Consider the following 12,151-nt stretch of genomic DNA (forward strand, 5'->3'; position numbering starts at 1 on the left):
CACACACACACACACACACACACACACACACACACACACACACACACGCATGACACAGCTCATGTGTAGAAATCAGCTGACACTCTTAGGAGTCGGTTTTCTTCTGCCACCTTGTGGCCTCTGGGATGTAATTCAAGTTGTCAGGTTTGTATGCAAGCACCTCTAGCCTCTGAACCTTCTTGCCTATCTTCATAAACCAGCTGGGGCCAGGGCATAGAGGCACACACCTTTAATCCTAGCACTCAGGAGGCCGAAGAAGACTGATCTCTGTGAGTTCATGGCCAGTCTGGTCTAAACAGTGAGTTCCAAGCCAGCCCAGACAAGGCTGTCTCATGCAGTGAGAACCTGCTCACTCACACACAAAAAGGCAGGGTGAGGGGAAGGAGATTTGAAAGCACATACCATGTGCTCTGTGTTCCTGCTCCTTCAGGAGAAAACCCAGAAAAGCCGCTGCCCTCCAAATGCAGGTGCTGCCCTGGGATTCCTCCTGTCACTAGGTACCACTGCTACATTTTCGCAAATATGTATAAACTTAAGTAGCCTTGGCTGTCCGAGACTCCCTTATGTAGACCAGGCCAGCCCCGAACTCACAGAGCCTGCCTCTGCTTCCTGGAGTGCTGGGGTCAAAGGCGTGCACCGCCACCACTCAGCCCTCTCTAAGGTTTTTTGAGTGCGTTCAGTTAAGGTCAACGGCGGGACTTCATCGTAAGCTTGTTTTTTGTTACATTTTATTATTTATTTGTATTATTTATTCACTGTGCATTTATGTGCAAGCTACAGCACATACCTGGAAGTTGGGGACAACTTGCAGAATTCAGTTCTCTGTCTCCACGAGTGGAGCTCAGGGACCAAACTAAAGTCACCAGACTGGGCATCAAGCATCCTTGCCCTCTGAGTGGTCTCACAAGCCCATATGTACTAGTTTCGATGTTTATTTTTCCAATAAATATGCTAAGATGTTGGAGGTCAGGCATGCTCGACAGCTGTAAGACCCTTACCTGGGGCCTGGCTACCTTGTATAGAAGATTCTCCAGCAAGCAGCCAGCTGGGCAACTAACTATCAGGAGCGCCCAGCTTCTCTGGATGAGCCACGACACCACAAGGAAACTAGACAGTAACCACAGCCACTTGCTGCTGAATCATGACTCTGGTTTCCGTAGGCCTCCCCCAGCTAGGGTCGGTTAAGAAAGCTCAACCTGGATCTTTCTGCCACAGGCAGCCTTGGTAAAGTGTATAGCTAGCTCAGAGAGGGAGTATTACACACACACACACACACACACACACACACACCCATCACTCCCCATGGCTCAGCCAATGCCTTGGGTTAGTTGCAACACCCTTAAGCAACCTCCTTTCCAGTTGTGTAAACTGGCCAGGTAGCCCACTTTTTGAGTCAGTCTGGAGACGCTTCCCCCTGGTGGTACAACTTTAGAACCAAGAAACAGCTGCTCTCAACCAACCGGGCACAGTGGTTCACACCTGTAATCCCAGCACTCTGGGAGGCAGAGGCAGCTGGATCTCTGTGAGTTCAAGACCGGCCTGGTCTATACAGTGAGTCCAGGACAGCCAAGGCTACACAGAGAAACCCTGTCTCGAAAAACCAAAGAGAGGGAAAAGCTACTCTCTGCAGCCTTGACCTGGTTTTCACTTTGTTTTAAGTCTTTATCACTAATAAACTAATAAATGGTGGGAAGAGTTTCAGAGAGCATCAAGGGCAGGGACGACAGGCAGCCCAGGTGCTGGGGAGTGGGAAGAAAGAGCAGAGAGCTGAGCCTAAAGAACCTTCCCAGCCAACCTGGGAGCTCCAGAGAGTGACAGGATTGAAGTGTGGAGGAGCCCAGACACCCCAGGCCTGAGAGCTGTAACTGCCAGGAAATGAGGGTCCTGACATCTGGTCCCAACACCCAAGCCAGGGTTAGAGGCTGACACCAGCTCACTCGCTGACTCAGAGCAGACATGGTGGAGGTCAGGGGCAGTGGTGGGGTCTTAGGAGCCAGGAAACTAGGGGAGGGGACAGGTGCTGACTCAGAGACGGTAAGGAGTTCTGGTGGCCTATTAGTTAGCAGAGTGCCTGCAGATAACAATCAAACTGTTCTGTCTTTTTTAAAGGAAAACTCCTTAGGATGGATGAGCTGGCTCAACAGGTAAAGGCAGCCAATCCTAACAACAGGAGTTCAAATCTTAGGAGCCACATAGCAGAAGAAGGGAACTGACCTCTACACACACATACATGGGAAAGGGAGGAGGGAGAGGGAGAGAGCGTGTGTGTTCTGGAATTCAGTTAGGTGGGGTAACAGCGTCCTGGCTACATGTTGTAGGGCAGCAGGCTGACAGTCAGGATCAAAACTGAGTGTGAGGTTTGGGGCCTGGGGTTACAGCTTGGTGGCAGAACACTTGCTTGGCATGTGCAAGGCCCTGGGTTCCATCCCAGACAGCTCAAAAGAAAAAAAAAAAAAAGGTGGTTTATAATCCACTGTCTAATGATTCAGACAAATAAATGGGTGATAAGGTATGAGATAGGTAGATTGATTGATTGATTGATGAGTAAGTGATGATGAAATATGATAGACAGATTGATTGATAGAAGATAAGTGTTAGGCAGAAGGGCCACTTGTCAGAACACAGTCAGAAGGATGACGAACGGTGAACAGTGCCTTGGGAGACTGAGAGAGGCTCCAGGGAAAAAGCAGAGGGCCGGATGGGTGTGGTGGCCAGGGACTTGAATCCCAGTGCATGGACAGCAGACGCAGGCAAACCTCTGAGTTTGTGGGCTAGTGCGCCTAGTCTACGCAGCAAGTCCAGGACAGCCTGGGAAAGAAAGAAAGAGAGAGAGAAAGAAAGAAAGAAAGAAAGAAAGAAAGAAAGAAAGAAAGAAAGAAAGAGAAAGAAAGAGAGAGAAAGAAAGAAGAAAGAGAGAAAGAAAGAAAGAGAGAGAAAGAAAGGAAGGAAGGAAGGAAAGAAAGAGAGAAAGAGAGAGAGAGAAAGAAAGAAAGAAAGAAATAGAAAGAGAGATAGAGATAAAGAAAGAGAGAGAAAGAGAGAGAGATAAAGAAAGAGAGAGAAAGAGAGAGAGAGGGGGAAGGAAGGAAGGGAGGAAGGAAGGAAGGAAGGAAGGAAGGAAGGGAGGGAGGGAGGGAGGGAGGGAGGGAGAGAGGAAGGGAGGGAGGGAGGGAGGGAGGAAGGGAGGAAGGGAGGGAGGGCGAGCAGAGGGCCTTTTACCTCAGCTGCATTTTGCTCACTGCATTGTTCTTGGACATAATTTTGTCATAATTTCATGCCTCCAATGACAAGCATTTACATTCAATGTATAAGACATGTTTATGGGCTGGAGAGATGGCTCAGAGGTTAAGAGCACTGGCTGTTCTTCCAGGAGTCATGAGTTCAGTTCCACATGAGCAACCACATGGTGGCTCACAACTATCTAAAAAATGAAATCTGGTGCCCTCTTCTGGCGTGCAGGTGTACATGCAAACACACATTGTATACATAATAATAAGTGAATAAATCTTTAAAAAAAATCATGTAAAAAAAAAAAGACATGTTTATTCTTGTTGGATGTCAGAACATAGCTACAGAACCCAGTCAAGTGGAAGGATGTGCTGAGTGCTGTCCTCAGTGTGCCCCGAATCTAGATATGGCCATCTGCCTTGCTTTCATGCTTTCCCAGATACAATCTAGAGCAATCATGTGCCCCACAATTGTGTTTACATTGCCCTGTCCTGGGAAATTTCTGGGTAAGGGCTGCTCTGTTAATTTTTAGTATGTGCTTACTGGCGTTTCCTTACATGTTTTTCTGATCGTGTTTTTTCTGAATTCAAACAACCTTCATTGGATCGTGGCTTTCTTTGTTACATTTGCGTATGATGCCACATGATGCCAGGCGGCGGTGGTGCATGCCTTTGATCCCAGGGGGCAAAGGCAGGCAGATCTCTTGAGTCTACAGAATGAATTCCAGGAAAGCCGGGGTTACAAAGTGAAACCCTGTCTCACAAAAGCAAGCAAACAAACAAACAAAATGCCAGCCCTAGAACTGGAGCCACCGTGTAAGTGCAGGGAACTGAACTGGGATCCTACGCAAGAGCAGCATATAACCACTGCGGCACCACTCCAGCTGCTTGGTGTGCATTCTTAATCCTGGGACTTGACAAGAAATCTGAGTTCCAGGCCAGCCAATCGGGGCTGCATAGTTAGGTCCCATCTCAGAAAGAGAGAGACAGAGACAGGAACAGACAGAGAGAGGGGAGAGGGAGAGAGAGAGAAAAAAGAGAGAGGGAGGAAGAGAGGGACAGAGGGAGAAAACCACGAGGACCCTCATGTTAGAGATCTGGGTTCTTTATATCTAGACTTGCTCATGAGAAAACTATCACCTCTTAGCTTAGACCTCTCTGATTTTTCTCTTTCTAATACACTCCCAATGCACATATCAGTGCAGAGTCTAACTGTAGAGTGCCTTGGGTGATTTCAGTGAACTTAGCTGGCTAAAGATCATTGCTTCTCTTCTACGTGGTGGTACAAGCTAGGTGCTTTCCCAGATGCACAGAGGAAACTGACTCACACGAGGGGACAAAGCTGCCACCAGTCAGCCTGAAGAAGCAAGCCATTTAGGGTCCGGAGGGGTGGACATCAATCACTGGTCTGTCCACTCATTCAGGGGTGTCTTCACTCCTTATTCAAAGCCTCTGTCCAGCAGTGTGAGGCTGCTTCCCTAACGCCACATCAGGGACAGGCAGACACTTGGCCGGTGTCTTCCACAAGAATACGATCCCTAAAAAATAAAATAAGATAAACATTAAAAATAATAAAAAATTAAAAAAAAAAAGAATACGACCCCACAGTTCGGTGTTCTTGCTAAGCAAATTGTGAGGCCTGATGGAAGTCACTTAAGAACTCTTAGAGTAGCTGGGCATGGTGGCACACACCTGTAATCTCAGCACTCTAAGAGGTAGAGGCAGGTGAATCTCTGTGAGTTCGAGGCCAGCCTGGTCTACAAGGTGAGTCCATGACATCCAATGCTACACAGAGGAATACTGTCTTGAAAAACTAAAAAAATAATAATAATAATTCTTAGACTGGAGAGCAGAATACAAATAATCTGATAGAGGAAATGGGAAAAGGGTAGGGTTCTTTATGAAGGGGAAACATAAATACAAAAGAAGGAGGGAGGTGGGTAAAATAACAAAGATATCTGAAAAATATACAAGGTATCATATTAACTATTTACCAAAAGCAAATAAGTTTATAATACAAATAAGCCCATATATAAATATCCATGTATAGTTTGGTTTTGCTTTTGGTTTTTTGAGAAAGGGTTTCTCTGTGTAACAGTCCTGGCTCTCCTGGACTCACTTTGTAGACCAGGCTGGCCTTGAAAAATCCACCTGCCTCTGCTTCTTGAGTGCTGGGATCAAAGGCATGCACATACATAGTTTTAATGAACTTTTCTCATCTGGGTCAATAGTACTCCTCCCAAGAGCCAAAGACCATCTAACAAAACCCCCAATACCAGACACGCGTGGCCTTCTTTTGAGTTGTTGGTCAGGGCTGTCCAAAACTTTCAACTCATTTCTTTTGCTCTTGGTAGTCCCTGAAAAGGTGGAAGATAAGGCCCTATTGCTGAAGATACCACACACATCAAAAATAAGGCCCAGAGACTCCTGAACTGGAACTGACCTGAATGTCTCCTCCCGGAGGATTAGCTTTCATGGTTCCAGAAGGTGGCTTGGAAGCTTCCAAAGGAGGGTAGCCATCAACAGTCCTCCCCAGCTATGATGCCTTTGAACCACATCAACATCTACCGTTGCACGGTAAGCATAAAAGTGCAGTACTGGCACACACATCTTGACAGTAACCCACTGCTCTCTAACTGTGCTTCAGACCTGCTCAAAAAGAAGGAAGCCATGTTTGCTACCGGAAACCTAGCTAACTATTCAGTGTGAGTGAAGTCAGTTGCTATTCTGGGCACCCAGCTGGCAGAGCAACAAGTAGAAAGTGCCTTAGAAACCCCCGAAAGCAGCAGGGAGGGAAACTGAGATGGGGACTTCAAAGAAGCAGTCACACACAAGGCAGACAGGCTATCATGCAGGCTCCATAGAGGCCACTGTCTGCAGGGGCACCCTGTGGCCTCTCCTTCCCTGTCAGAAACCTGCACAGTTCAAATAGTGTGTATGCATGATACTTGGTGGTGGTGGTGTGCTTGCCACAGTGCACGTGCAAAAGTCAGAGGTCAACTCTACAGTGTATTCTGTCCCACTAGGCTCGCTTAGCAAGTCGCTCACCAGCCCTCTTCTGCACATTTGTTTAAAGATTTCTTTCTTTCTTTTTATGAGGTAGGACTCCTCTATGTAGTCCTGGCTGTCCTGGAGCTTGCCGTGTATACCAGACTGACCTCAAGTTCATAGAGATCCTCCTGCCTCTGCCTCTCAAGTGCTGAGATTAAAGATGTGCAGCAAAACACCATGCCATTTTTATGATTTTTAATTATGTCTGTGTGGGTTTGTGTCTCTGAGTGCAGTCCCTATGGAGTCTACAGGAGAGTTGAATCTTTTGGAGACAGGGTTACAGGAGGTTGTGAGCCATTGATGTGGGTGTTAGGAACTGAACTTGAGTCCTATGCAAGAGCAGAAAGTAGGTTTAACTGCTGAGCCATTTCTCCAGTTCCTCTCCTATACTATTTATTTAGATAAGCTGTCACTATATAACTGACTGGTCTGGAACTTGCTCTGTGGACCAGGCTGGCCTCGAATTCACAGAGATCACAGGGATTAATGGTGTGTGCCACCATACCTGGCTCCTGACTCTTTTGTTTTAGGCATTTGAGATAGTATCTCTTTCTGTAGTCCAGATGTCCCTCCTCCCTACCTCCTTAATGGTGATCTTAGTGTACCCCTCCCCAAGCCCAGGTCCTATTTTTCTGTGATCATCTTTGAGGAAGAGATGGGTGTATCCTAATCTTCACTTCTCATCAAAATTCATGTCCTTAACACAGAAGAGAAAGAACAATAATGAGGAGGGAAAAAGTCAGCTTGAGTTTCCACCTCCATGAACAGTATGAACCCAACAGTGGCCAGAGCGAACCAGTACATCAAAGGACATCTAGATGACTTACTCCAGGAAGTCACAAAAAAGAGGTGAGACCTTTCATTTCTCTGGGCACTACTGTCTGCCTGTCCCATCTTCAACAGCCCAGCTGTACTGATGGGAACAGAGACAGGAGCTTCAAATGCCATCACTGAAGAGATTTGGGACCCTGTGCTTTGATTTGAGCAGATGTTCAACAAAGCTTTGAACAACTACAAAATAAACCCTATTGAGGAAAATATGTATCCTTTGGACAAAAGAAAGTCCCAATAAGCTACTAGTGATGATACAGGGTCTGGTGTGGTTCAGGTTGCCCTCAAACTCATTATAAAGCAGGCTTCCAGCCTCCTGTCCCTCTCTGGAACTGCAGGCCTGCACCACCAGGCCTCATGTATGCTGTGCAGGAGACAGAACCCTGTACCTTATGGCTCTACTAGCAGTCTACCCTCTGAGCCCCAGCCTCAGCCCAAGATCATCATTCTTCAATGATGGAAGATGGGAGATGGAAGCCACATCTGCCCCTCCTAACGTCCCAAGGACAAATAGAGGTTCAAGTCCACCAAAGTTCACCCAGAGAATCTAATAAGTTTATTGGGCTTTCTTCCAGAGCATGTGTGAGGGGTTATGAGCAAGAGCATATGTGACCCCCAAAGCAAGGACAGAGGAAGGTCTACATCCAGCATGGATGATGACTTCCCTGTGGTAACATAGATAAAATCTGCCTCACCTAGTCCTTTCCTGCCCATTTTCTCTAGCCTCTCCTGGAGACCATGTGTAATTAGAACACAGACGCAATCAACACTTGGGAGCTGTCGCTGGATATTTAGATGAGGGTCCCAGGATGCTCCTGCAAAGCCATACCAATCATCAACAAGCCCAGCTGAGATAATTTGCAAGCTGGTACAGCTGATCTGATGATGATGGCAGTGTGGCTTGAAAACAGTACTGCACAACACTGAGGTATGAGGAGGTCTAAGGCCAGCCTGGGTCACAAGGGGACACCCTGTGGGAAAAACGAATAGCGCAGAGAGAAACCCCTATGTAGGAGCAGTGACTTTAGGAAAAAGGACAACTTGGGTGGAGAGGTGGAGGACAATGATGGGGGACTATGCAGGATGTGGGCAGACTAAGAGAGGTGGTGGTTAATATTGAGCAAGCGAGTGCATGTGTAACTTAATTCCAGCTGTGGTGGAACCCTTGGCCAAGGGCTGGAGATCAGCAATTGCTTAGTCAACTGCAACCTTTTGGGGGCGCTGCAAGTCTTCATTACTAAGCCTGAATGTGGCTCAGTGGTGCCCTCTTTGGGGAGAGGTGAGCATTGTCTGCCAGGACTGTCAATCTGGAAGCATAGCCATTTTGAGTGCAGGAGCATGCTGTTGGAAGATCACCTTGGAGCTCAAGTTACAAGTTATCTATGTACACTATTCAAGCCTCATACTATCAGACTCAAACCCACATCTCTTTTGTTGTTGTTCGAGACAGGGTCTCTCTTTGTAGCTATGGCTGTCCTGGAACTTACTCTGTAAATCAGGCTAGTTTCGAACTCAGAAATCTGCCTGCTTCTGCCTTCCTAGTGCTGGGATTAAATGGGTGTGACACCAATGTCCCTCCTGTAAGTGAACTTTGTTTTTTTCTCGACAGGCTTTTTCTGTGTAGCCTCAGCTGTCCTAGAATTCACTCTTTATATCAGCCTGCCTTTACTGGTATTAACAGCGTGCTCCACCACTGCCCCACTTGACCTCTTAAGGCAACCTATGGGGTGCTTTTAAACTCATTTGTTACACCAAGGACCCTGGGAAGCTGAGCAGTTTTCACAGCTTCCAATATGCTTGTACTTGCTGGATTGAGGGTATGGTCCTCTAGTTCTCTAAAAATGTGTGGTGCTGGCTTCCTTGGTTTTCGAGAAAAGGAGTTTCTCCCTTTGTGCAGGATGAAAGGTTAAACCTGACAATGAGATCTGAAGTGAAAATGTACAAGGGACAGTGTACAGCCTTGAGCTCTCCCAGTGTTCCTGAGCGAGAACCTGTGTATACATGAAGCTAAACACACTGGAGTGGAACACTGGCTAGAAGTATCACACATTTAAGCACTACGAGGATTAAGTCAGTCAACCCTTGCTGATAGACTTAAGGAAAAGCTGGAGCTCCAGCTATCACATAGAAAAAGTGACTCCCATCTTCGTAGTTAGGCAGACACACCTAGAAGTTTAGTATTTGATTATGCTAAGCATGCTTGTAATTTTTTGACATAGTTTCTGTGTAGCCCTGGCTGTCCTGGAGCTTGCTCTTAACACCAGGGTAGCCTTTAACTCTCCCTCTGCTAGAATTAAAAGTATTTACCACCACCAAGCTATGCTTTCTAACTTGAAACTGTACAGATGTCCTGCCTGCCTGCTGCCCAGAAGCATAAATGTTTTGGCTCCTCTAGAACTGGAGTTACAGATGATCTGTGATGTGGGTACCAGAAACTGAACCTTGGTTCTCTGGAGAAAAACCAGCAGTCTTAACCTCTGAGCCATTTCTCCAACTCCCAAGCTTCTAATTCTGACATTAGGGAGGTTGAGGCAGGAACACAGGATGAGTTGTTAGTCTGGACTATACCATGTGTTCTAATTAGACTAGTCTGGACTACACCATGTGTTCTAATTAGATATGACTAGAATGAAACAAAAACAGTTTTAACGCCATGGAATGTGTGCTTACATAACTATGGCTGGTTATTTCATTATTCCTCAACACTATTCCAAATAAAAAACAGAAACAAAAAAGTCACAGTATCACACAACTATTAACTCAGTAGTATTAGAAATTTCTGGCCAACCTATGCTAAGAAACCTGGTCTCCAAAATGGGGGCTACAAGAAATAATGAAAACGTTGCTGGGTATTAGGGCAGAAGATACAAAAAGATGAGGCCATCAGTTCATATTGCTGCCTGTCATGTCAGCATATTGACCAAACAGCTCCAATCTGCCATGAGCGACTGAGAAAAAAGTAAAGCCATGAGCATTTTCCTCCCAAAGTCAAGCCAGGGTCATCTTCATTGAACACCTGCATCATTTGTGCATAAGAAAATTTAACCAGCCATGGAGGCACAAGTTTAAGAAAAGCCAAGGCAAGAGAAAATATTTTTTAGTAATTTGAGGCAAGTTTTCTGTGTAGCCTTGGCTGACTCTTTGTAGACCAAACTGGCCTCAAAATCAGAATCTGAGCGCTGGGATTATAACTAATTTCCGATTGTGTATTTTTATCTTTAGGGGAGGTAAAGGCACCTTCAGTAGAGGTACTGGATCACTCTGGAGCTAGTTACAAGTGGCAGTGAGCCACAATTCGTAGGTGATAGGAACCAAACCTTGGTCCTCTAAAGAACATCACTCCCAATCTCGAAGCCATTACTTCATGCCAATCATTTAAAACACGTATCACATGACTGGGCACTTGGACAAGTTCAAGACAATACTTGTTACCAATTAGGTAACGTACCTTTAACTGCAGGCAATCACACAGAACCTGAGAGCGCCAATTTTTTGTTGTGATAGGTCTCACTATAGCCTTGGCTGGCCTGAAACTCACTGTACAGTCTAAGCTCACCAAGGTCAGTGCCACCATGTTCAACTTCAGCCATAACTTTCATTATTAATACTTTTTGTGACCAGAGTCATTTAGTAGCAACTCTACTGTCCAATTTGGTGCTCAGGCCACCCACTGCACCCACGAAGATGCTGGGCTGGGCCAGGCCACCACAGGAGAGGCAGATGGACCCATCAGTCCATTATTAATATTCTTATTGTTCTCAGCACAATTAAGTGGTTAACTACCTATCATGTTTTTTTGTTTTTTAGATTTTATTATGTATACAATGTTCTACCTGCATGTACACCTGAACACCAGATCACTTTATAGATGGTTGTGAGCCACCATGTGGTTGCTGGGAATTGAACTCAGGACCCTTGGGAGAACAGCCACTGTTCTTAACCTCTTGAGCCATCTCTCCAGCCCCTACCTATCATGTTTTACACAAAATTCCACTTAAAGGGGGCTGGAGAGATGGCTCAGAGGAAAAGAGCAATGCTTGCCTTTCCACAGGTCCCAAGTTCAATTCTCAGCAACCACATGTAATGAAATCTTGTGCTGTCTTCTGGTGTACAGGTGTGCATGCAGATAAAACATTGTATATATATCTTAAAAATTCCACTTAAAGGGTGGAGACAACACATTAAAAAGCAGGTCCTGGAGCTGGGTGTGGTAGTACAAACCTGTAATCCCAGCACTTGGAAGGATGCAAAGGCAGGTGGATGTTCGTGACTTCAAGAGGACAGCCTGTCTACAGAAGGAATCCAGGAGAGTCAAAGGCTACCCTGTCTTAAGAGTCCTGATTCTATAGAAAACCCAGAGTTTGGTTCTGAGCACCCATATCAGGTTAACTGTCAATGATTTCATCTCCAGGAAGATCTGACACTGACACATGACTGCCTTGAGCTTATGCACCCACATATGCAAACAAATACACTGCATAATCAAACCTAAACCTTAAAAAATTCTACTTGGTGTCTTTTCACTGTATCTTTTTAGGAATATCATCATCCGCAGCTGAAAAGATAGCTCAGAACCTCATTTGACACGACTTACACTTATTAGTTCAACACTAACAAAACCCCAAGAGACTGAACACCCCTCGACCTCTTCTACTACATAGAGAAAAATAACCACACAAAACTAACAGATTGATGATACAAACTTCTTAGCCTCCACATCCCAATAGAAGGAACCAACCAAGCAGAGCCAAAAAAAACTCACTTTTGGGAATGCAATACTTTATTCAAAGTGCAAGGAAACTGGCTAACAGCTTAAAAGATAGGGGAAACTAAGGCACCTCCCCCTCAAGCCCAAGAACAAGCACAATGAGTGCTCTTTCTAGATATTGTGGTGAGAAAGGTACGTCCATCTTCCTGTTTGACTTTATTAGTGGTGTCACTGGGCTCGACCTCCAAGGTGATGGTTTTCCCTGTCAAGGTCTTCACAAAGATCTTCATCCCACCCCTGAGGCGAAGGACCAGGTGTAGAGTGGACTCTTTCT

The 12,151-nt window shown here is 45.7% G+C and overlaps 1 protein-coding gene across 1 annotated transcript in view; it reads right to left on the reverse strand.

The window, feature by feature from the left end:
* Nucleotides 1-11,867: 11,867 nt before the first annotated feature.
* Nucleotides 11,868-12,151, reverse strand: part of LOC129675959 (polyubiquitin-like) — a 2,557-nt gene continuing 2,273 nt past the window's right edge. Inside the window, 1 exon segment of the mRNA XM_055606143.1 lies at nt 11,868-12,151. This exon segment is cut by the window's right edge and continues 12 nt beyond it. Coding sequence (XP_055462118.1) covers nt 11,955-12,151 — 197 coding nt within the window. The 3' untranslated portion in view covers nt 11,868-11,954.

Source organism: Psammomys obesus, unplaced genomic scaffold, assembly GCF_907164565.1.
Source record: "Psammomys obesus unplaced genomic scaffold, mPsaObe1.curated_primary_1811, whole genome shotgun sequence".
Taxonomy (NCBI): Eukaryota; Metazoa; Chordata; class Mammalia; order Rodentia; family Muridae; genus Psammomys; species Psammomys obesus.